The sequence below is a fragment of the Homarus americanus genome, unplaced genomic scaffold, assembly GCF_018991925.1.
Source record: "Homarus americanus isolate GMGI-L3 unplaced genomic scaffold, GMGI_Hamer_2.0 scaffold43070, whole genome shotgun sequence".
Taxonomy (NCBI): domain Eukaryota; kingdom Metazoa; phylum Arthropoda; class Malacostraca; order Decapoda; family Nephropidae; genus Homarus; species Homarus americanus.
In genome coordinates this window covers 128467-155540 of record NW_024731472.1, presented here as the reverse complement: position 1 = coordinate 155540, position 27074 = coordinate 128467, and the positions used below count along the sequence as shown (strand labels likewise).

General features: G+C 41.4%; 1 protein-coding gene across 2 annotated transcripts; it reads left to right on the top strand.

The window, feature by feature from the left end:
- Positions 1-8708: 8708 nt before the first annotated feature.
- Positions 8709-26366, top strand: LOC121867614 (protein C19orf12 homolog). Of its 2 annotated transcripts, none has more exons than XM_042367630.1 (4): positions 8709-8854; positions 11895-12065; positions 14615-14736; positions 25616-26366. In XM_042367630.1, exons 2-4 carry the CDS (start codon positions 11906-11908, stop codon positions 25751-25753), a joined length of 420 nt encoding a protein of 139 aa, XP_042223564.1. In that variant the 5' UTR covers positions 8709-8854; positions 11895-11905; the 3' UTR covers positions 25754-26366. The 2 variants fall into 2 exon arrangements, with proteins under 2 accessions (XP_042223564.1, XP_042223563.1); XM_042367629.1 differs by lacking the exon at positions 25616-26366 and adding an exon at positions 18838-19458.
- The last annotated feature ends 708 nt before the right edge of the window (positions 26367-27074 follow it).

The following is a 27074-nucleotide window of genomic DNA, read 5'->3' as shown; positions in this document are numbered from 1 at the left end:
TATTTCCTGACCGTTAGTTTGTTAACAATTTTACCTGAGTTATTGTAACTCGTCATAAAGGGACACGTATGAGTTTATATGTAAATAAGAACCTTTTCCACCATTTAATAAATGTTTATTCTCAAGCAATGTTTAACATAATTTGTATATTATTATTTGTTAAATATTTATTATATATAAGTGGAAGATTAATGTTAATGTTATTATAAAATATTTTGGGTTGTCGACCATTGTTAAGGGTGACTAATGTAGATAGATAAACATTAGTCTGTGATGTTTACGGTGTTTATATACTCACTGTAGCTATATAAACAATGTATATAGATAGAGAAGCTCTATAACAATAAATATAAACAATATAGGTATACAATGTACATATACACAGTTGCTATTTATCATTATACATGCAGTGTAAGTAAACATACAAAGTACAACTGTATATACACTGAGTACATATACACTATGTATACTTTATAGCTACAGTGAGTATATAAACACTGTAAACATCACAGACTTATGTTTATCTATCTACATTAGTCACCCTTCACAATGGTCGACAACCCAAAATATTTTATAATAACATTAATTAACATTAATCTTCCACTTGTATATAATATTTATTTAATATATAATAATATAACAATAATATTATTCAATAAATATAAAAAAAAAATTATTATTTTGTGGGAAAAGTTATTATTTACATATAAACTCCTACAGGTAACTTTATGATGACTTACATTAACTCATTATATTGTTGAGATAAACTTAAATTGATTTCAGTCGCAAAACGCGTAGTTATTTTGGATGTCCAATAGGACACTAAACTCCACCATCTACACTTGTCTTTATGTTCACTAAAACCAACACTGTGTATACCATTACTGTGTACACCAACACTATGTATACCATTACTGCGTACACCAACACTGTGTATACCATTACTGTGTACACCAACACTATGTATACCATTACTGTGTACACCAACACTGTGTATACCATTACTGTTTACATTAGCCAGCAATCACAGGCGCTGCCCCCCCCTCCCCCCCACTCGACCTACACAAAGATGATGCCCTGATTCTGCTGAGTGTATGGTTTAAACTTTAAAGGGTGGCGTGGCCGCCTGGCCTCCATGAGGCAGATCGCCTTCTCGAGTGATGCTGTGAGGACCAGCCACCAGCCCTCTGTGGTAAACACCGACTCCCAATCCTGGCCGAGTTTTGTGCTGAAACAATTTACACAGTATTTTTGTCCCTTGGAACACCATACTGGTTCACATTGACCCGCACTTGTAAGTACAGCCAAAGTGATGACATACCCCTCAGTACTGTGGGAGTGAGGATGGACTGTAGTGTGTGTAGGGTGAGAGAATGACTTGTGGTATTGTGTATGCAAGGAGTGAGGGAAGGACTTTTAACCAGTATTGTAGGGTGAGGGAAGGACTGTAGGGTGAGGGACTTGTGGTAACAATGTGGGAGTGAGGATGGGGCTTGTGGTTTTTGTGTGGGGAGTGAGGGAGGACTTTAAGTTTGTGTGGAGTGAGGGGAAGGACATGGTATTATGTAGGGTGAGGATGGAACAGTATGTTGTGTGGGGAGTGAGAATGGACTTGGTATGTTGTGTGGAGTGAGGAATGGACTTATGTGGTATTGTGTAGTAGTGAGGGAAGGACTTGTAGTATTGTAGGGTGGGGGAAGGACTTGTGGTATTGATAATAGGGTGAGGAAGGACTTGTAGTATTGTGTAGTAGTGAGGGAAGGACTTGCTGTAGATAATGTATGTAGGAGTGAGGATGGACTTGGTATGTTGTGCGAATTGAGAATGGACTTGGTATGTTGTGAAGGAATGGGGGATGGACTTGTGGTATTGTGTATTAGTGAGGGAAGGACTTGTATTATTGTGGGAGTGAGGGAAGGACATGGTATTGTGTGGGAGTGAGGGACTTGTGGGGTGAGAAAGGACTTGTAGTATTGTGTAGTAATGAGGAAGGACTTGTAGTATTATGTAGAATTGAGGGATGGAACTGGTATGTTGTGTAGAATTGAGGAATGGACTTGGTATATTTGTGAAGAGGTGAGGGATGGACTTAACCAGTATTGTGTAGGGTGAGAAGGACTTGTAGTGTTATTGTGTAGGGTGAGGGAAGGACTTGTAGTATTATGTAGGAGTGAGGGATGGACTTGGTATGTTGTGTGGGGTGGGGGATGGACTTGGTATGTTGTGTAGGGGTGGGGATGGACTTGGTTGTCTGTTGTGTGGGAGTGAGGGGATGGACTTGGTATGTTGTGTAGGGTGGGGATGGACTTGGTATGTTGTGTAGGGTGAGGGATGGACTTGATTATGTTGTGGGAGTGAGGGATGGACTTGGTATGTTGTGCAAGGTGAGGGATGGACTTGGTATGTTTGTGTAGGGTGGGGATGGACTTGGTATGTTGTGTGGGGTGAGGGATGGACTTGGTGTGTGTGTGGGGTGGGGATGGACTTGGTATGTTTATTTGTGTGCGGTGGGGATGGACTTGGTATGTTGTGGGGAGTGAGGGATGGTCTTGGTATGTTGTGTAGGAGTGGGGATGGACTTGGTATGTTGTGTAGGGTGGGGATGGACTTGGCTGTTGTGTGTGGGGTGGGGGATGGACTTGGTACATGTTGTGTGGGTGGGGATGGACTTGGTATGTTGTGGGGTGGGGATGGACTTGAACATGTTGTGTGGGGTGGGGATGGACTTGGTGTTCATGTTGTGTAGGGTGAGGATGGACTTGGTATGTTGTGTAGGGTGAGGATGGACTTGGTATGTTGTGTAGGAGTGAGGGATGGATCGGTATGTTGTGTAGGGTGAGAATGGATGGTATGTTGTGAAGAGGTGAGGATGGACTTGTAGCATTGTGTAGTAGTGAGGAAAGGGACATGGTATTGTGTGTGTGTGTAGGGTGAGGGAAGGACTTGTAGTGTGTGCTGGGGAGTGAGGGGAAGGACTTGTAGTGTGTGTAGTAGTGAGGGGGACTTGTAGTGATATGTAGGGAGTGGGGATGGACTTGCTATGTTCATGCATGAGTGAGGGATGGACTTGGTATGTTGTGTAGGGTGAGGATGGACTTGGTATGTTGTGTAGGGTGAGGATGGGACTTGAAGTGTGTTGTGTGGGGTGAGGATGGACTTGGTATGTTGTGTAGGAGTGAGGCAGGACTTGGTATCATTGTGTGGGAGTGAGGATGGACTTGGTATGTTGTGTGGGGTGAGGATGAACTTGGTATGTTGTGTAGGGTGAGGGATGGACTTGGTATGTGTTGTGTAGGGTGAGGATGGACTTGGTATGTTGTGTAGGAGTGGGGATGCACTTGGTATGTTGTGTAGGGTGGGGGATGGACTTGGTATGTTGTGTAGGGTGGGGATGGACTTGGTATGTTGTGTAGGGTGAGGGATGGACTTGGTATGTTGTGTAGGGTGAATGGACTTGGTATGTTGTGAAGGTGAGGGATGGACTTGTGGTATTGTGTAGTGGTGAGGAAGGACTTGTAGTATTGTGTGGGAATTGAGGGAAGGACTGTAGTATTGTGTATTAGTAAGGGAAAGGACTTGTGTGTTATTAATAGTAGTGGGGAAGGACTTGTAGTATTATGTAGGAGTGAGGGATGGACTTGGTATGTTGTGTGGGGTGGGGATGGACTTGGTATGTTGTGTAGAGGTGGGGAAGGACTTGTAGTATTATGTAGAGATTGAGGGATGGACTTAATTATGTTGTGTAGGGCAGGGGATGGACTTGGTATGTTGTGGGGTGAGGGATGGACTTGTTATGTTGTGTAGGGTGGGGATGGACTTGGTATGTTGTTGTGGGGAGTGGGGATGGACTGGTATGTTGTTGTAGGGTGGGGATGGACTTGGTATATTTGTGTACGGAGTGGGGATGGACTTGGTATGTTGTGTAGGGGTGAGGATGGACTTGGTATGTTGTGTGGGGTGAGGGATGGACTTGGTATCGTGTGGGAATTGAGGGATGGACTTGGTATGTTTATGTGAAATTGAGGAGGATGGACTTGGTATGTTGTGTAGGAGTGAGGGATGGACTTGGTATGTTGTGTGAGGTGGGGATGGACTTGGTATGTTGTGTAGGGAGTGAGGGATGGACTTGGTATGTTTGTGTGTAGGAGTGAGGGATGGACTTGGTATGTTGTGTATGGGGTGAGGGATGGACTTGGTATGTTGTGTAGGGTGGGGATGGACTTGACCATGTTTATTAGCCAGGGGAGTGAGGGATGGACTTGGTATGTTGTGAAGGGAGTGGGGGATGGACTTGTAGTATTGTGTAGTGGTGAGGGGAAGGACTTGTAGTATTGTGTGTAGGGTGGGGAAGGACTGTAGTGTGTGTAGTAGTGAGGGAAGGACTTGTAGTATTATGTAGAGGTGTGAGGATGGACTTAGTATGTTAATGTGGGGAGTGAGGGATGGACTTGGTATGTTGTGTGGGAGTGGGGAAGGACTTGTGGTAATTATGTAGGGTGAGGGATGGACTTGGTATGTTGTGTAGGGTGAGGGATGGACTTGTGGTATGTTGTGTAGGAGTGGGGATGGACTTGGTATGTTGTGTGAGGAGTGAGGATGGACTTGGTATGTTGTGTAGGGTGAGGATGGACTTGGTATGTTGTGTGTGGGGTGGGGAGATGGACTTGTGTGTTTGTGTAGGGTGAGGGATGGACGTTATGTTGTGTAGGGGTAGGGGATGGACTTGGTATGTTGTGTAGGGTGAGGGATGGACTTGGTGTTGCCATGTGTAGGGTGGGGATGGACTTGGTATGTTGTGTGGGGTGAGGGATGGACTTGGTATGTTGTGTGGGGTGGGGGATGGACTTGGTATGTTGTGTGGGGTGGGGGATGGACTTGGTATGTTGTGTGGGGTGAGGGATGGACTTGGGTATGTTGGGGAGTGAGGGATGGTCTTGGTATGTTGTGGGAGTGAGGGATGGACTTGGTGTGTGGGGTGAGGATGGACTTGGTATGTTGTGTAGGGGTGAGGATGGACTTGGTATGTTGTGTAGGGTGAGGATGGGCTTGGTGTTGTGTAGGGGTGGGGATGGACTTGGTATGTTGTGTGGGAGTGGGGGATGGACTTAGTATGTTGTGTGAGGTGAGGGATGGACGGTGTGTTGTGTGGGGAGTGGGGATGGACTTGGTATGTTGTGTAGGGTGAGGATGGACTTGGTATGTTGTGTAGGGTGAGGATGGACTTTGATGTTGTGTAGGGAGTGGGGGATGGACTTGGTATGTTATTGTGGGGAGTGGGGGTTGGACGGTATGTTGTGTGTAGGGTGAGGATGGACTTGGTATGTTGTGTAGGGTGAGGGATGGACTTGGTATGTTGTGTAGGGTGAGGGATGGACTTGGTATGTTGTGTGGGGAGTGAGGGGATGGACTGGTATGTTGTGTGGGGTGAGGGATGGACTTGGTATGTTGTGTAGGGTGAGATGGACTTGGTATGTTGTGTAGGGAGTGAGGATGGACTTGGTATGTTGTGTGGGGAGTGAGGGATGGACTTGGTATGTTGTGTAGGGTGAAGGATGGACTTGGTATGTTGTGTAGGAGTGAGGTTGGACTTGGTATGTTAATGTGGGAATTGAGGGATGGACTTGGTATGTTGTGTGGGGTGAGGGGATGGACTTGGTATGTTGTGTAGGGGTGAGGGATGGACTTGGTATGTTGTGCTGGGGTGAGGAGGTTGGACTTGGTATGTTGTATGGAGTGAGGGGATGGACTTTGCTTAGTATGTTGTGTGTAGGGTGGGGATGGACCCTTTGGTATGTTGTGGCAAGATGGGGATGGACTTGTAGTATGTTGTGTAGGGTGAGGATGGACTTGGTATGTTGTGTGGGAGTGAGGGATGTATGGACTTGTAGTATGTTATTAGCCAGGGTGAGGATGGACTTGGTATGTTGTGTAGGGTGAGGGATGGACTTGGTATGTTGTGTAGGGTGAGGGATGGACTTGGTATGTTGTGTGGGGAAGTGGGGATGGACTTGGTTATGTTGTGTGGGGAGTGGGGAAGGACGGTATGTTGTGTGGGGTGAGGAATGGACTTGGTATGTTGTGTGGGAGTGAGGGATGGACCCGGTATGTTGTGTGGGGTGAAGGGATGGACTTGGTATGTTGGTAGGAGTGAGGATGGACTTGGTATATTGTGTGAGAGTGAGGATGGACTTGGTATGTTTGTGTAGGAGTGAGGGATGGACTTGTTGTGTTGTGTAGGGTGAGGGATGGACTTGTGTTGTGTGGGAGTGGGGATGGACTTGGTATGTTGTGTAGGGTGGGGATGGACTTGGTATGTTGTGTAGGGGGTGGGGATGGACTTGGTATGTTGTGTGGGGTGGGGATGGACTTGAGGAACATGTTGTGTAGGGGTGAGGATGGACTTGGTATGTTGTGTGGAGTGGGGATGGACTTGGTATGTTGTGTGGGGTGGGGATGGACTGGTATGTTGTTGTAGGGGGTGAGGGATGGACCCGGCATGTTTGTGTGGGGATGGACTTGGTATGTTGTGTAGGGAGTGAGGGAAGGACTTGGTATGTTATGTAGGAGTGAGGGAAGGACTTGGTATGTTATGTAGGAGTGAGGGAAGGACTTGGTATGTTGTTTAGGAGTGAGGGAAGGACTTGGTATGTTGTGTAGGAGTGAAGGAAGGACTTGGTATGTTGTTTAGGAGTGACGGAAGGACTTGATAAGTTGTGCAGGAGTGAGGGAAGGACTTGATAAGTTGTGCAGGAGTGAGGGAAGGACTTGATATGTTGTGCAGGAGTGAGGGAAGGACTTGTATTACTGTCTAGGAGTTAGGGAAGGACTGGGGTATGTTGTTTAGGAGTGAGGGAAGGACTTGGTATGTTGTGTAGGAGTGAGGGATGGACTTGGTATGTTGTTTAGGAGTGAGGGATGGACTTGGTATGTTGTGTGGGAGTGAGGGATGGACTTGGTATGTTGTGTAGGAGTGAGGGATGGACTTGGTATGTTGTGTAGGAGTGAGGGATGGACTTGGTATGTTGTGTAGGAGTGAGGGATGGACTTGGTATGTTGTGTAGGAGTGAGGGAGTGAGGGATGAGGGATAGACTTGTACTATTGCGTAGGACTTAGGGATGGACTTGGTATATTGTGTAGGAGTGAGGGATGAACTTGAAGTTTTGTGTAGGAGTGTGGGATGGACTTGTATTATTGTAGGAGTGAGGGATGGACTTGGAATGTTTTGTAGGAGTGAGGGATGGACTTGATGTTTTGTGTAGGAGTGTGGAATGGACTTGTAGTATTGTGTAGGAGTAAGGGAAGGACTTGTAGTGTTGTGTAAGATTGAGGGAAGGACTTGTAGTATTGTGGAGGAGTGAGGGAAGGACTCTGTATGTTGTGTGGGAGTGGGGGATGAACTTGTAGTATTGTGTAGGAGTGAGGGATGGACTTGGTATGTTGTGTAGGAGTGAGAGAACGACTTGTAGTATTGTGTAGGAGTAAGGGATGGACTTGGTATGTTGTGTGGGAGTGGGGGATGAACTTGTAGTATTGTGTAGGAGTGAGGGATGGACTTGGTATGTTGTGTAGGAGTGAGGGATGGACTTGGTATGTTGTGTAGGAGTGAGGGATGGACTTTTAGTATTGTGTAGGAGTTAGGGATGGACTTGGTCTGTTGTGTAGGAGTGAGGAATGAACTTGTAGTATTGTGTAGGAGTGTGGGATGGACATGGTATGTTGTTTGGGAGTAGGACTATATTTTATATATGTTCCTGTATGTAAACATTGTCTAGTATGTTATATATATATTAATTTATAATAATTATGTAATAAGTAAATCAGCTTAACGTTGTGCATTTGTTAGGTAAAATAGTATGGTAATTGGCGGCATGGTATCCACATTGTGTGGGTCACGGCAAGTGCAGGGAGGTAGACGAGCCTGGCTGGTGATAGTGTGTGATGCAAGTGTGGTACAATTGGTCTGGACTCAGGATATATTTATATGGAGATAAGTGGTGTATACTTTTGTACTTTTCTAGTGTATGGTGAGGCTGAGGTTCAAGCATAAGTAATTTAGGCTGTGTCATTCAGGCCTTCACCCCCCCCCCGAGACGCTGGGTTGACGAAACAGCTGAGTGTAAACAATGTGCTGACGTGTGTTAGTGAGTTAGTGAGTTTACACTTACTAAAATTGCAACAGATTCCAAAAGTTAAAATAACTACACAAATTCTTACCAGTAATAAAATGTTCTCCACAAATCACTGCTCGAGATACATATAGTCATGATCTTGTACCGTACTTGGTTACTAATAATTCTGAGCGAGATGTCTTAATGTATTCCAAAAAACACCACAAGTGATAAGTATGAGACACATTTCTGTTATTTTTTGGCAAAATAATATTTCATTCATGCCTCCAGTACATGATAATTACTGTACTTGAACTGTATCTGTACCTGTACTTATTTGTCTCAATTAGATATCTAAATATATCTTGAACGCGGCCTTGTTTTGTTTCCGGACCGACCAAAATAATAAATGTTAAGAATATACCACGAAAACTATATCAAACATTCAATTTTTAAAGAAATATAACTAAAATAAACTTAACATACATAAATATAAAATTTAAAATATTATAAATGATAATATAAATATTATATTAGATAAATATTTCTCAATAATGAAAAAAAAAGAGTGATGGCATTGTTCGTGGCAGTAAACCAACATCAACCACCACAACAATAACACACTTGGACTTGTGCTGAACAGGGAAGGACTTGAGCTGATAAGACGGTGGAGGAGAACACCAGACATTACCACATAGTTCTCTTTATTTCCTGGTAACTGAGTTGTCCTGAGGAGAGACACAAGGTAAGATGAGCTGGTATGATAGTGGCCTGTTACACAATACCTAGTGAGATAAGGGTGTTGGTGGTGGTGGTGGCACTTCCTGGCACCACTGGCTGGGGTGGTGCAATCATGCCACACCCCATAAACTACCCCATACAGTACCCCATACAGTACCCCATACAGTTCCTACAGTACTTACAGTCAGTCTTATACAGTCTTACAGTCCATACAGTTATACAGTGTATACAGTGCCATACAGTGCATACAGGTGCTACATATAGAGTTCCTAATCCTCATAATTCTATACAGATTATACAGACCATACAGTACCCATACTCATAGCAACATGCAGTTACCCATACAGTCCCACAGTGCCCATGCATAGCCAATACTGTATACAGAGCCCATACAGTGCCCATACCAGTGATACACATACAGTCCATACAGTGCATACAGTCATGCATACCCTATACAAGTACCCCATACAGTGCCCATACAGTACATGCAATCATACAGTACCCATACAGTACCCTACATTACCCCATACAAGTACCCATACAGTACCCCATACAGTACCCCATACAGTACCCCATACAGTACCCATACAGTACCCCATACAGTACCCCATACATTGCACACCCCATACAGTACCCATACAGTACCCATACAGTACCCCATACAGTACCCCATACAGTACCCCATACAGTACCCCATACAGTACCCATACAGTACCCATACAGTACCCCATACAGTACCCCATACAGTACCCATACAGTACCCCATACAGTGCCTCCCATACAGTACCCCCATACAGTACCCATACAGGTGGTACCCCATACAGTACCCCATACAGTACCCCATACAGTACCCCATACAGTACCATACAGTACCCATACAGTACCCATACAGTACCCATAGGTGATGGTAGGTTAGGTTAGGTTAGGTTTTCAAAGGCAGGTGCTGGACAACTACTACCCAAGCAAATCATACCCATCAGAACATGTTAAGTCATATACTCAATCACATGATAACTCGTACCCAATTTATGAGGCAGTTTATATATATGTATATATATCATCGCGATCAAAAGCGCATTTCCATTCCGATATATGTCTGACAATAATAATGTCATGGCAATACTTGCTGGGTATGGCTCCGCTATGACGACAATATTGAGCACTGGGGCTACTGGGCAATATTGCTCGAGTAACCTCCTCTGTACAGCCACTATAATATGTAGCTATGACCTTTCTTAAGTTACCCACTCGAACTGACATGTTTTCTCATGTAAGGAGACACTGTCCATTTTCTATAGTACCTTGAGGGCCAACATGACATGTATTGTATGTAAATTATATTTATGATGTAGCTGCAAGATGTTTACGGTAGAGTATACAGTACAGTATATAGCTGAAACATTTAAGAGCCATCGTTGAAAGATTCAACCGTATTTACTTTATAGTAAGATTGTCAAAGTAAGTCGTGTGTTGGAATTGACAATAGAGGCGAGAATACTGTTCCACAATGTGAGACATTGCGGGAGTTCTAGTCATCACTGAAGTCAGATTGTTTTGATTCACAGTCATCAGTTAACCTGATGACTGTATTAAATATTATCAGTTTTGTATTTAAGAAAGTCATTAATCACTTGAGAGAAGCCTGTCAACTGCTCGCTGTGCTGACATTTAACGGCTGGGTAGTAATAAGCCTCTGCTGTATTTACGTCTATTCAGCACAAAGTGTGAGTGCCAGTCTGTGCACCGTTTACCAATTAATTATTGCATTACAAACTCAACCACTGATTAGATTGTAAATGTTGTAAGAAATTAATGTATCCATGACACTGATTCTCATAGCCCAACTGAGTCAAAGGTTGGCATCCTTATTACTTAAACTGGGACACAGGGGAGAAAAGCTTCAGTCTGCTCCCCCTCCTAACAGGTGTGTACTTACTGCCCCTACAACGCCATGTGACAGGTCAGCTTCAGCACGTGTGGAATATGATTGGTGCCCTGTGCATGTCTGTCAAGTATTCACCCAAGCATCAGTGACAATATAGTCAATATGTGCCTCACAGTTCAAGGCTAAATTTAGCGATCTTTATACACCTGTTGATGAAACTATGTTAAATATTGCTGAGGACGGAGAATCACTGAACTTGGAGTCAATTCCTGAAGCTAAATCGCTGTTTTTTGCTGTGACACAATAAGAAGTGATGTTATTTACTGTGTATCACGATGCTCTTTGCTCTATAAAAGCTCTCGGTGTAAGCCTTCAAGAACACACTATTGACACGTTGACAGCCGTGTTAGAGATGAACAGTGTTGTGGTGGCACTCAGTACTGACACCATTATACGACCACTACCTTGTGCAGTATAAACAGAAAGCCAATTAATAGATTGGTATTATTTTATGTCGGTCATCCGGGGAATCTTAGGAATTTAGGTTAGGTTAGATATAGTTCCTGGGTTCTGTGGTTAGGTAGGTATGGATATTTTAATACAAGGATGATCAAAACTAAAATTATACCAATACTGTTGATCTAACATGCCAGTATTTTACCAGAGATAATATTTCCTTCATAACACGTCAATTCCTGTCGTTGACCATGGTTTATTGTGTTGAATTTTGTGGTTAAATTAATTTAATGTAATAAGTTTGGGTTATTTTGGTTTATTGTGTCAACTTTTAATGGCTTGGAGTACAGGAGAACGGAATATATTAATAAACTTTTCTTTGACAATAGTGAGGTCTTGTATATTATCAGTAAAAGACCAGCATGTTATTTTCTGTATTATTAAACAAATGTTTTTTAATTACTTTTAATTAAAAGTTTATGTAGATTATACAATATACACATAATGCTCCACCTCTCTAGGCACAACCCTGGGCTGACCTCATACCTCTAGGAGTCAACACCACCGTCTTGTGAGTCAGAGACAGACAAGACTCTACCTTCACCATCAACACTGAGTCAACACCACTGTCTTGTGAGTCAGAGACAGACAAGACTTTACCTTCACCATCAACACTGTAAAATATACCAATAATTTTTTTCAGATTCAGAAACAATGCCGATAGACACACAAGAAGCACTCAACCTGTTGGCCCAGGTGTGTGAGGAACAGGAGCTCGGCGTAACAGTGAAAGAGAGCGTTAAGGGCGGAGTCATAGCTGGAGGAGCCACCATGATTGGTGGCCTCCTTGGTGGACCATTTGGATTGGCTATTGGTATGTTGACCCCGAGGTAGATCACACGTGTTGTCTTAACATGAGCTGTGCTTTATAAACTGTAAGATCACAGATGTTGTCTTAGATAACCTACTAGTACAGGTATACAGTACAGATATAACACTAAATGGTACAGCATCACTAAATAACAAATATAACATAAATTACTTGGTTGACTCATAACCAAAGGTAGACAGTTGTGCCACAAAGAGTTGCGGCTCAACTTACGCAACTCTTTGGGTTGAGCGTGCTGTTAAGCCTTTTATTTTCAGAGAGTTGCGGAACTGGTTGTGGCACAACTTTTACGAGCATTTTCAAGCTCAAAGCGCAAAAATTTTCAGCAATAATCGAAAATTGGAATACGACCACATAAACAGACGGGCATCCCTAGAGCCGCGCGTACAAAATTTCTGTTTCTGACGGAATGACTCAGCATACACATGATACAGGTCTGGCATCATATTTCTGAACTGTAGACCAGATGAGACCCTCGTCCCCCCCTTCGCTGTAGTTGCCAGATTTTATCTTTCACATAAACTCGAGGAACTAGAGTTTTAATGTGATAGATGAAATCTGGCAACTACACGAGGAAGGGGAGGAATGATTCATATCATAACCAGTCAGGCAGTCAGTAGCACTGCAGTTAAGGCATCAGTTTCTTGTTGTTTTGTTTCTTGTTATTACTAGTATTATGGATCATTGTGTGATGAGGAGGAGTTTAGCAGTGATCCTGCCGACCAGGACGTGGACTCAGTTGAAGTGACTGAGACTGTTGACAGCCAGTTCACTGAGACTGGGGCCAGTGGCAGTGAGTAATTTTTTGGTAATAAAATATTGATAATATTAACTTTTTTGTATCAATTATATTTTGTTTTACTTGTAATCGGCAATTTATTTTATTTAGTATTTGTTTATTTTATTTTTTTAAGTTGCGTGTTGTGGTTGCAACAAAACTTTTTGAATATGGTTAAGGCTTAAACTATTTCAGCATAGTTACGGCGATGCAAAAAAAGTTGCGTGCCTTTAGGGTAGCATATTGGTTCACACCTCAGGATGGGATGGAGAAAGAAACTCACATGTCACTGTATACATATTGTATTGGATGTACAATGCAGCTTGTTGCTGGGTAGGTAGCATGGTAATAAGCGTTGAGTAGAGAGAGCTGGGTGGTGAGGGTGCCCAGAGGAGGGACACGAGGCTTGAGGGACGCCAAGGTCGCTGGCGGAGCGGCAGCCACCAGGCTGGCGCGGAGGAGGAGGTGGTTTTGGGTGGCACTGTGTAGAAAGAGGTGGTAACAGCGTGTCAGGCCTTATATGGGATAGGTGTGGGTAGATAGTTGACCCCGCCTCCGTGGGGCGCGCTGGAGGCGTAGGCTGGGGAATTCGAGAAGGTTCGGTGCTTGTAGGGGAGGAATCCACTACATGCCCACCTTTGGTCATAAGTAGGCAGCTACCAAGCAGAGGTACTACCACCTGGGAAGATATTGGAAGCATAATGTGTTGTCTAATGGTAGACCCAGCTGTCATATGTGACCAAGTCCCAGGTTGATGATCTGCCTTTCTGCCTCATTTACACACAATTGTTGGGTCTCAATTATTTCTCTTGCAACACAACACAACACAACATACATACAGTATATTTCTCACAATTGATCTTTTTTTCATTTTGTATTTACTTATTATTATTATTATTATTTTATTTTGTATTTTGAATTAATTTGTATTAATGTTTATTATTGCTTTTATTGCTATTTTTATTATTATTATTTTTATTATTATTATTATAATGACAATATTTTTGCCCCCCGGGCCCTGATGTAGTCATTGACCTGTGCCCAGGTGGGCTAAACACTGTAAAAGAAAAAAAAGAAAAGACAAAAGGTAAATTATTTAATAAAGCATCAAGAGATATGAAGGCTGTTGTACATGTGGTAACATTGTCACTCAGTCAATATCTATCTTTTTTTAACTCTCTCACTAGTGTCTGTCTCTCTGTTGTTACCATACACAGTGACCTTTTAACCTGCCCCTCCCATAACAAATTCTTCAACTTGTTTAATAAGGAAAATTACCTTAAAAGTTCTAACTTAATATTTATTTACAAAAGTAACTAAAGCTGATGACGGAATTTTATACAAAATATATACAACAAAAGACATCAGAAAACTCAAGTAATAATAAATGAACATTAAATCCTAACCATCAGACTGTAATATATAATGACTAAATCATAAACATCACCATATAATAACTCTGGCAAATAAGAGTAAACTAACACTCAACACTTATGGTTTAGGAGACAGGAGACCAGATGTTGACCTCACAGCCTATACTCAGTAACTGACTCTGGAGCACACCAGTTGTTCCACCTCCCGACCAGGACCAATCACAGGGCTCCACATACTATGGTACTAAGACCGGCCTGTTATACCTCAGGCTAACTGATGACCAGAGCCATCTTGTGACCATAGTCTTCCCGACATAAACTGAGAAGTAGTTTATCATAACACTCTCTCTATCTATGTACCTACCTACCTAACTATTTATCAGGAGGAGCCCTCGGGGGGATAACAGCAGCGTACATGTCCCAGGGAAAGTTCAAGAGTGTTGCCTCGGTCATCCTGTACGACCTAACTTCCGCCCAGAAAGAACACCTCGCTAACTCTGTCAGGGTAAGTTTGACCTTTGACCTGTTTTACACCACTAATTTATCTTAATTTTCTTTACCTCACCAGCACAGTACAGTACAGTAACATGCAGTCCCACTTCTCAGGTACAAGACTGACTTAAATTTACTTTCATCTGTATAATAATATTTTCTGCTTGAGAGGAACAAACAATTCATCCAGTTCTTCAGTTTACTTGTATAGGAAATACTTTAAGTAATACAGTGAACCCTTGAAGACCCGGACTAAAAGGGGACCACCTGTCCGAAAAAGCCGATTGTCTGTCTCTTCTGGCAAATGTACTTAATGTATAGAAACGATAAATAATGATATAAAAAACTCTGAAATTACAGTACCATATTTTCCGGCACATGAGACACATCCCCCACTTTACCGGGGAGTATTTAAGAACAATCTTTTGTGTGTTTTCTTCCTGTAGCCATAATTTTCTTATTCTTATAATAATATACACAGTAGTAAACGACCAGGAAATGTGAGGAACAAAAAAAAATACTGAAATACAGTGATATCCCCGTTAGCCGGAACAATTGGTGCAGAGCATTTCCAGGAATGAGAGATTTCCGGCTAATGAGACGACTTTCAAAGCCGGAAAAAACTCCCCCATTCCTGGAATTTTCCGGATACCGGGAAAATTTTCTCGGAATTTTCCGGAAAATGCGCCCCTCAGAAAATCATCCCCAAAGCCGGAATTTTCTAGAAAATTATGGCTATGGGAACGATTTTCCGAGAAAATCTCAATTCCGGCCGTCGGAGAGTTCCGGGTTTGAGGGATTACGGCTAGAGGAGAAATTGCTACCAATAAATAAGTTACAACTAAATATACTGCACAGCGTTCCCAAACCAGTAAATAAAAGGCAAATGAAAGTTTAACACAGTCGCCATTTGCATACACTTCCTGCTTCACCATAGCAACAGAGACCAACTGGGATGCCAATTCCCTAGCAATGCTCCCCCCCCCCCACACCCTCCTTCCTCCTCCCCTCCCCCACTGAGCCAGCTAACTCGTGGACAAAGAAATGTATATTCCCTTTATGTGTTTGCCCTTAGAACAATTATTTCTTGTACTTTTTTAACAATATGTAAGTAGGATGATGTGTGCAGAGTAAAAATAGATAAAGTTATGTATATCTGCCCAAAAACACAAGTTGAAAAACAACCATAACACCTCACACCCTGGGCCAGTCGTCTGGTGGTTACCATGATGAGTTTAACCTGGCTACAATGCCATGATTAATCACTGTTAAGCATTATTATATCAGTAAACACCACACCCGCTGCCAGGTGGAGATACGTATGGGAGAAATACATATCTTGTAATGTGAACACAGTGACGGGCAGCGATAAACAAATTATATAAACCGCGCATCTACCCGTCCCCAGATTGTGTCCGCATCTCCCAAAATCTGGATATACCCGGTCCGAGTCTTTGAGGGATCACCGTGTACCCGATAGTTGCAATAATTGTTGTATAATGTTTTCCTGTTGCCGCGTTGGAAATATTTCCGGGTATTCAGATGAATTCTTATCTCTGAAAAACTTGCACATTTACGTAATTTTTTCGGGACGTCGCCGAATGTTTCTGTGTGTAAACTATGTGTCTGTTATGTTTTCATGGGTGGAATATGAGGAGAGGTCAGAGGGTACGAGCACCATTGCTAGGGATAAGCAGCTAGGCAGCGGTCCAGCAGGGTGTACACTGACTTGTATCATTATTGCTGCTTTTATGATTAAATTATTGTTATTTATATGCTTTTGTTATTTTTGTTTTTACTCTAGTAAGTAACAAAGAAAAACTACACCTCTGTCCATTGGTCAACTTTGGCCTAAACTAAACAGAGTTGAAGTAATGCAGGAGCTGTTATAGCTCTACTGTACCATTTATATCTTCCTATAGTATATTTGTATGCAGTAAAACCTTTATTTAATGGGCTATATGAGTGGAAGTTCTGTTATATAGAGGGTCTATTAGATGTGAAACCCCTCATATAACGGGTTATAGATGAGAGAAATCCGTTATAACGAGGTTCACCAGTAACAGTCATAATAGTATGTAGTGACTGTTCACGTCCGGTCTATAACTGTGTCCTGTTTGAGAATTACTGCCAGGCTAAATGTGGAAAATATGCCCTGATGAGACACCTTAATGCTACCTGGGGTTAGGTTAGGTTAGGATAGTATTAGGATGGTTAGGTTAGGTTAGGATAGTATTAGGATTGTTAGGTTAGGTTAGGCTAGTATTAGGGTGGTTAAGTTAGATTAGGTTAGTATTAGGCTAGTTCTGTTATTAGTTAAATTAAGATGTTTAGATCTTAAATGTTTATTGCCATGATAAATGAACAGAGATTGAGGATGACACTATAACACGTACACTATAACACGTACACTATAACACTATAACTCACTATGCACCTCTACTTACAGTGTATGTGGCATGGCAGTTAACTCTCCTTCTATAATCCAATACGATCTGACAATTTAAACTTTTATTCACATAAATATTTGACCCTAACTTGTTTTATATAACAATTTAGAACCTTCACCTCAAACAGCACTGACTTATCCTGAAGTAATAGATGGTTGTTGTGATACAGTTAATATATGTGTGGAGGAAATCATCGATAAAGTTACTTGGTGTGATGGCTAACACAATTAAGAATACCTATAACAGTTTTTAATACCATCAAGATATTATATGTTGGTTTAGGTTGAGATCCTTGATGTTGGAAGGTTATTTGTTGTAGTGTGTGGGTTATGAGTCATGTTGTAGTGTGTGGGTTATGAGTCGTGTTGTAGTGTGTGGGTTATGAGTCATGTTGTAGTGGTGAGTCATGTTGTAGTGTGTGGGTTGGTGATCATGCTGTAGTGTGTGTGGGTTATGAGTCGGTTGTAGTGTGTGGGTTATGAGTCATGTTGTAGTGTGTGGGTTATGAGTCATGTAGTAGTGTGTGGGTTATGAGTCATGTAGTGTGTGGGTTATGAGTCGTGTTGTAGTGTGTGGGTTATGAATCATGTTGTAGTGTGTGGGTTATGAGTCATGATGTAGTACACTGACCTCTCACTTAACATGGAGTTTGTTTCCCCATCAGATGCCGTATAGAGTGAACCCATTATATAACAAGGAGAGATACACCAGGTGGTCCCCCTCCCCTCACTTACCAAAGGCATCATACAGCTATAAAGTACAGTAGTTCACTAATACACATACATCTACCAAATGATGTTGTGGAGGTGCTGGTGTGTCCATTAAATCAGTTACCGAACAACAAAACAAAAGCTAACTAATAATAAATGGTATACAACTGCTGTAATTGACTACCTAACTCAGTAAAAGTATTAATAAAATACCCATTGGTGTCTAGAATCCAGATGAAAATATTCTGCTAAAGCCATTCAAAAAAACCTCGAATGAAAGTTCTGTTCTCCTCAGCAGTCCTCTTGATGGTGAGACGATAAAGCCATAATGTTGGGAAGATAAATATAAATATCTCCTTCTTTTTAATAATTTATATGCACATACAATCCTACACACAGAATGTGCAAAAATAAAGTATTATTATGAGGTAAAAAACTTAAAGAGAATAAACATTTCTTTGTGTGTTGACTCAACGGAGAAATCACTCCGGTAAGGGTGGTGGACTGGCCTCCCTCTAGTTGCTGAAAAATGTCTAACTTAATTTCCAGGATAAACTTGGTCCTGTACTTATTAACTGGAGTGTTCCTAGACAGAGGGACACTAGAGAATGTTTAGGTGGAGCCATAGTGGGAAAAGCAGGCAAAAAGTGAAGTTTTTAGTTGTGACTGACTGAGCAATAGATAAACTCTGGATCAACGTGTGACGTGGGGACGCTACCCATGAACTGTAATGGACTCGACCGTCAGCTGGTTTGGCTGGCCTGCTCAACGCATTTTCTAACTGACCGCCTTTGACCGAATTTTCCCCTGAGAACGAACCCATGTTAAGCAAAGGGGCAGTGTAATATCAATTGTAGTGTGTGGGTTATGAGAGCCTTGTTGTTGTAATGTTATTAGTTATGGTGTGTGGGTTGTGTGCTTCAGCAAGTCCCTTGTACTGTGTGTTGATTACAGGTGTTCCTGAGCAACATATCACTGAAGGGCGTGGCAGGTGGAGTCTCCAAGCTGCTCCTTAGTCCAGCAGCCAAGATGATCCTTATCCAGATGGTGATTCAGTTCCTCATTAATGCCCTGCCAATAATTTTCCGGTGGGGCAAAGAAAAAAGAATTAACGCCAAGGCCCCCAAGACTCCATCTAGGGTGTAACTGTGTGACCAACTGTGTCATCTAGGACAAGGGTCGGGGAACTTTTTTGGGTATTACCCAAAAAAAATTTTGAGTAAAATGAAATTACCCCCAGACTTCAAAGTACACTAGTACAGTAAACAAAAACAAGCCAATTTGCTCCTAAAATTGTTGGATATGGTATGGAAGTGTCTCTCATACCACATGCATTACCCCCACAATTTTTAGATCTACCCCATTTGGGGTAATTTACCCCTGTATCATCTAGGGTGTAACAGTGTGACCAACTGTATCATCTAGGGTGTAACAGAGTGTATCATCTAGGTCTAGGGTGTAGCAGTGTTATTGAGCAGAACATTTTTGGATGTAAATACTGTAGTAGTAACTACAGTTCAGTACAGTTCAGTACAGCACAGTACAGTACAGTACAGTTCAGTACAGTTCAGTACAGTACAGTACAGTTCAGTACAGTTCAGTACAGTTCAGTACAGCACAGTACAGTACAGTACAGTTCAGTACAGTTCAGTACAGTTCAGTACAGCACAGTACAGTACAGTACAGTTCAGTACAGTTCAGTACAGTTCAGTACAGTACAGTACAGTTCAGTACAGTTCAGTACAGTTCAGTACAGCACAGCACAGTACTGTTCAGTTCAGTACAGTACAGCACAATACAGTTCAGTACAGTACAGTTCAGTACAGTACAGTTCAGTACAGTACAGCACAATACAGTTCAGTACAGCACAGTACAGTTCACAGCACAGTACTCAAAGTACAGTACAGCACAGTACAGCACAGTACAGTACAGTACAGCACAGCACAGCACAGCACAGTACAGCACAGTACAGTCAGCACAGTTCAGTACAGTTCAGCAACAGTACAGTACAGTTCACAGCACAGTACAGCACAGCACAGTACTGTTCAGTTCAGTACAGCACAGCACAGTTCAGTACAGTACAGTTCACAGTACAGTACAGCACAGCATAGCAGTTCAGTACAGCACAGTACAGTCAGTAGTTCAGTACAGTACAGTACAGCACAGTACAGCACAGTACAGTACAGTTCAGTACAGTTCAGTACAGTACAGTACAGCACAGCACAGTACTGTTCAGTTCAGTACAGTACAGCACAATACAGTTCAGTACAGTACAGTTCAGTACAGTACAGTTCAGTACAGTACAGCACAGTACAGTTCAGTTCAGTACAGTACAGTTCAGTTCAGTACAGCACAGCACAGTACTGTTCAGTTCAGTACAGTACAGCACAATACAGTTCAGTACAGTACAGCACAATACAGTTCAGTACAGTTCAGTACAGTTCAGTACAGTACAGTACAGCACAGTACAGTTCAGTACAGTACAGTTTAGTACAGTTCAGTACAGTTCAGTACAGTATATAATGTAATGTTACTGTGTTATCAGATATGATGCTTGCAGTGGAAGAGTGACTTATTGACCAGTTATGGAAAAACAAGATGTTTGTATCAACATGTTGTTTGAAAATCTGTATAAAACTACTGTACATAAAGTTCCTGATGGCTGGCAGATACTGTACATCATTTTGGGCAGATAGAAATGTTTTGGATTATAGGATTCTTGCCCTTGTTTGTGATACAGTAAACTCTTGCCAATCGCGAGGGATAGGTTCCAAGAAATGGCACGAATTGGCAAAACCGGTAATACCCATTTATATAATACCTTAGTGCACTTATATACAGGTACTGTATATCTATAATGTACTGTGTAACAGAAACTTAAGTCACAATACTGTACAATACTTACATTTATATGTGGAAGTCTGGAGCTTGATGAAGTGGTGCACTGTACATAGGGAGACATCTGGTGACTGAAGCATAAGTGGATCATCACAATCACTGGTGGAAGAGGGTGAATCAGTGGTGGTTGGTGGAGAGGCGAGTGGTGGGGTGGTGCGTGACCGGGAGGTGGTGGGTGACTGGGAGGAGGAGGGTGGAGTGGCAGTGGTAGCAACTGGTTCTTCCTTTATAAACTTGGTGATTGGTAGTTGTTTCCTCTTGGCTTTGAGGTCTTTTAAACATTTCCGGATAGGGACACAATACCTGGTTGATTCCTGGCTACGTTCCAAGCCAGGCTTGATCATGTGGTCAGCCCTATTGCCACAGAAGATGAGCATCACTCTGTCCTTGTCTGCCTTGAACCCAGAGGCACGCCTCTCCTGCTTGTGTATGTAGGTTCTACCAGGCATTTTCTTCCAATATAAACCAGATTCATCAGCATTAAACTCTTGCTCTGGTCTGTAGCCTTTCTCATCTATTATGTTCTTCAGCTTGGTGGTAAATGCACCTGTGGCTGTGTGGTCAGCTGATGCAGCCTCTCCAGTCAGCTTCACATTATGGAGCGAGAATCTTTTCTTAATATTCTTGAACCAACCTTTACTGCCACTAAAAGTTGGTTCAGTCACTCCACTAGCCCCTTCACCACCTGTTGACTCATAAAAATGAGCATAAAGACTTTTAGCCTTTTTAGGAATAACATTACTGTCAATATGAACATTTTTGTGGTGCTGGTCCTCATCCAAATGTTCAGAGCTTTCTCAGTTATCACTATGTTCTTGTCACGAACAACCTGCGCCACTTTAACACTTGCAGGAGCACTCGCTTGAACAGAATCACGAATTGCTTGTTCATTCTTTCTTATGTACCGCACTGTGGATTCGTTCACACCAAACAACCGGCCAACCGCGGCAGCACTTATCCCCTCTTTTAACTTGTCTAATAATTTAATTTTCTTTGCCAGGGTCATCACTGACTTTTGCCTTTTATGTTTCAATCCACTAGCACTGGCACTAGGAAGTCTTTTAGGGGCCATTTTCACAAAGAAACACGAAAGTTTTGAGAGTATGACACGAGATGCTGGGTCACGGGTACTGGGTGAGGGCAAACAGAGCGAGATGAGACGCTGCGGGCGAGTGGGGTGACTCGTTGCACTGAGGGGGGAGGCTTGCATGAGAGCCACCCAAGCCGTCAGCTGCTTACCACAAATCGTCGAAATTGCGATCATAACCCCGCGAATGGGAAGGGTCTAATAATAATAATTAATGGTTTATTAAAAGAGCTTGGCAGCCAGAAGGCTGAAAATATACAGTTACATAATTGGGGAATGGGTTTCGAATTACAAATAATATACAAATAGTGTGGCATGATAGCTCCCACAGCCAGGGGAATACTGGCTTTTCAACCACACAGCATTGCCAAGGAGCAGCGAACGATGTTGTCAAGTCACACATGCTTATAATCAGCGGCCTGGGATGTGAGGATCTGCGCGGAAGTATACGGGAAACTTAAGTTGTTGTAGCATTCCCGTTAACAGTTGCCAAGGGAGTGATTATTCAGCACTATCTTTACGTACCTCCTGTGAGAGTGAAGGTGTGAGGGAAGACTGTGAGTGAGTGAGGGGTCAAGGAGGGAGGAGAAAGATAGGTTTGGCACTTGTACAATTCTTCTGGGCTTGTGAGTAAAGGCTGTGTATGGTCAGGACTGTTGTATGAGTCAGAGGTGTGGACACATTTAGCAGTCACCAGATAAAAGTTGGAGGTCTTGGAAATGTGGTGTTATGGGCCAATGTTAAAACTAATTTACACTGACAGGAAAATAAATGAAGAAGTGTTAAAATTAGTGAAAACTTCAAGAGAAATACTTAAAATTTAGAGACTAAGGAAAATAAGATACTTAGTCATATAATTAGGGATGAGGAGGATAATGACAAAAATAATAATGGGCAAAGTTGAGAGTAGGCGGTCCATGGGAAGACAGAGACCAGGATGGATGAATGAAGTTAAAAACTGGGGCCCCAGAGAGATACAAACCATAGAGCAGTGGTCTCCAACCTGTAGTTCCTTGGGGCCCACAGAATCATGTTATGGAGCCCATGAGGGTTTATTAGAAAACTGTGAATTATTTGGGATTCTTTGTAAGGGTGAAATTTATGAAAATATGTAATAATAACTTGATTCAACTTTATAGTTTAAGAGAAAGAGAGAGAGGGGAGGGGGGGGGTTACTGTGCTTTTGTCCCGAGTCTGTCGTGTGTATTTACCTCAGACCAGGCCCACAGAGAGAGAGAGCCAGCCTTCTCACTGGGGTAAACACACACTTCCTGTCCAAGAGTAAATGTAAAAAGTATGTAATTGATAACAGTTAGATGTGTAAAACTGTTAATAACTGTACAGTATATATGAGACCTTTTTCTTGAATGTAGATCCAAAGTTTAGACGCCCTCCAATATATTTACAATGATAAATGTGGCCCAGAGTCTACAACAGGTTGGGAACCACTGCCTTAGAGGATTGGTAAAAGCAGCCTGAGAACATTTCAAGTGTAGGACTGTGGTCACCAACCCTGTACTCTGATCGATTGATTATATTCACATTTTCATAAATATTTATTGAAGGTTGTGAGGTGACTCCCTAATATGTACTCAACTATACAACTAGGGAAGCCCTGTTTTGTGATGGTTCAAATATTGATAATTTGTACTTAAAGTCAGATTAATTTAGGACCTAATGCAAGTTACACCAAAAATTTATTCATATTTATGACAAAAACAGCACACACACAAAATAGAATTACTGTACCTGTAATTTTATAAATAAATATTAAATATTATAAAAATATAAAACATTTAATTTAAAAAAAAAAAAAATCCACAAATTATACTGAGCACGAGAGTTTGGATTATCATCCATTATTTATAAGGATTTTTCCTTTGACTGTGAACTCTTCTTCTCCATCAACTTCAGTATATTTTACAAAGTTGAGTGCAGTCTCCAGCGAATGTGTCTGAGCCTCATCATTACTATGTATTGACAAGTATTTTCAATGTACTTTTCATACATATAAGAGCTCCAGAAACATGTAAATCCTCAGTTTGCAACACATCTACCATGTGCTTAGTTTTGTATATAATATTTTTCATGAACATCAAAGCAACAATAAAATCAGATGTCTTAATTTTGTAGAGGAGACCATTACCTTTGTCTTTGCTTCTTCACATATCTCTTCATAAGATTTCCAGAAGACATCCACTGACTCTGGGCTGGGACTCCATCTTGTCTTTGCAAGATTTTTAATGGCATTGTTCCTTCAATTTGTGCAAACTGTTCCTTAAGAGCTGCATGACAGCTGGTGCTACTGCTAAAATGTACATGGCAAGATCCCAGTACATCATACATATGTATAATTAATTCACTTGAATTGCAGCCAAGCTCAGTCACTAAATTAGAGCCATGAGGGAGACAGGGAATGTAAGTGATTGGTCTCTCAAGTGTGTCAGATAATTTCTTTTGAGCACCATTGTACTTTACAGACATTGTCGCTGCACTATCATAAGTTTGACACCTAATGGTGTATGTGTCAATTTTACTTTCTGAAAGGGATATGAGTCGTGCTTTTGCCAAACCTTCTTTGGTTTTGCCTTGTATTCTGCAGTTTTTATAAGCCATTCCTTAAGTTTGTCACTTGCATCAACAAGTATAACTCCTACAGTTAGTTGATCCACATAAGTAATGCCTGGGGTTGTATCTGCTCTGACTCCAATCATCCCAGCACCATTTACCTCTTCAGTAATTTTGTCCTAAACACTTTCACCGAATAATGATACTTGTTCTTTTTGACAATTCTTGCTCATATAAGTAGTGTGATAAGCTCTGGCATCTCTCTCAGTAAGCCAAGCTTTCATTGTAGTATTATGCCTACCAAAAATTTGAACAATCTGTTCAAAATTTAGAATCAATTTCATTTTCATTCCAAAATGCTAAACCTTGTCTAGCACGTGTGTGGGCTATGTCTAACATCATCAAAATTACTTCACGCTGCTGCTGAAGGATTTTATCTTCTTCCATTAACCTATTTCTTATATTCTTATCAAGCGATCTTACGTCTGGCGTCATCATAACCGTTCAAAACACAATCCACTATGTTACCTCTTGCTACCAGTGTAATAATAATCGGTTTATGAATAGAGTTGCAGCCGGTGGCTGAAAATATACAGACTTACATTTGATTTTGACATAATGATATAATATGCATTGAATACATTTACAGGGCTGCACAGTACATAAATCAGGAGTTGTTTATTATTTTAACAATAGATAGGATGGTGCTGTTCTTATATCTATCGGTGTGTGTGTGTGTGTGTGTGTGTGTGTGTGTGTGTGTGTGTGTGTGTTGATCATCTCCCTGAATTTTTAAGATCATTGTGACCAATTTCTGGCAACTTGACCAACTCAAGACCAATCATTGGGGTGGGGTTCATCCCTGACTGTCAGTTGTTTTGTTTATGTAAAAGTATTTATGCCATGATTTATGTCAAACCATCTTGTAGAATTCCTTGACAGAAGTAAATTGCATCTTTTAATGTTCTTGATATGACAATACAGTACTATACAATAAAGGATTCCTGAAATGTTTTGTTTGGACAAAATTCTTGTTAATTAATTATTGTGTAGTGTAAAATGTAATCTTTTAACTGATGATATAGATGTATTGTACAGTTAAAAGACAAAGCATCATATTTGTCTTAAGTATAAGCATTAACTTATTAATCTGATAATGTAATTATACTTTATCTTCAGAAAATACTCAGCGGCATCACTCCAACAGACATGATAGCTATAACAACACTTGTCCTGGCGCCCGACATCAAGATGCGTCTTGTTCAAGAGGTGACCAACTTCCTTCAGTCTCAACTACAAATGCAAATTATAGATTGAGTATTGTAATGCATTGTGTAAGAGCTACTGTGGGGGAGTCAGGGTATTGTTGAGGTCTTATTTTAATACTTACCAATGTTAATGGTGCTTGTATACTATTTGGTACTGTATGGTACTATGTGGTACTGTGCAGTACTGTGTGGTACTGTGCAGTACTGTGTGCTCCTGCACAACACGTAGTTACTACTGTGGAAGGACTGTCGCTCTCCTAAACAACATTGCCAGTTTTGACACCTATGAAATGATTGCCCTTGTCCCCCACCCTACTACACTTGTGACTTCAGGTTTTGTCCTCTCTCTCTCTCTCTCTCTCTCTCTCTCTCTCTCTCTCTCTCTCTCTCCTTTCAGTTTGTAATGAAATATGAACTTTGTTTTGGTTTAAAGTAAAGTTAAGTTGTTCTTTCGTTCATTATAAGAAAAATCATTTAACAGGCGGGTTTTCAGGAACTTAACCCATTTGTATAGCGAGGGATATTTGTATAGCTATTATACAACCAAAAAGCATATACAGTACAGTATTATACAGTACAGGTTGTACCTCTCTAGTCCGGCAACCTCAGGACCTGACCGGTGCCGGACCATGGAAATTCACCCTTTTCCTGGACAGATAGTGACTTGCACTTAAGTTAGCACCACTTTCACTGCTTCGTGGTCTCTTTGAAGACATATTGAAGGGTTAAATGTCGTACAGTAGCTTCTCAAATTTCACGAGTTTTTAATTCACCGTTTTTTATTTGGACAGACAAAAAAAACACTACATAATTTAAAATTTTGACGGCGGAAACTCGAATTTCGACGGGTTTGAACGGCTCGCCAACGTTCAGACGACGTGCACAATCGTGTAAGCAGCGTCATTTCTCTTATGTACAAAAGATTCATTATTGTTTATTACTGAATGTCTTTTTTATTGAATTAATGTTTGTGTGCAAAATGAGCAATACAATTCATTAATAATACGTAGAATATTAAAACACACGAGGAAATAACACAGCATTGTTTTTGTTAATAACAAAACCAGTGACTGATTGGTTCTACATATAAAACAAGAAAATAAGACCCTGGTTGTAGCTGTAGTAAAATTAATGTAAAAATTAATATGGTTGTTTGATGTAATATTATTTAATGTTAATAAATGGAACATTATAAGTAGTTAACCATTAATGTTAAAGAAAAAAGTGAGATTGCGCGTATGTAAGTGCGCACATGTAAAAACATATCGTCATTACTCTACATAAGAATATGAAAGCAACACTTATTTACTGTTCATATATATTGAAGGGTTAAATGTTGTACTCTGTACTGTATAGACAAACAGAGAGAG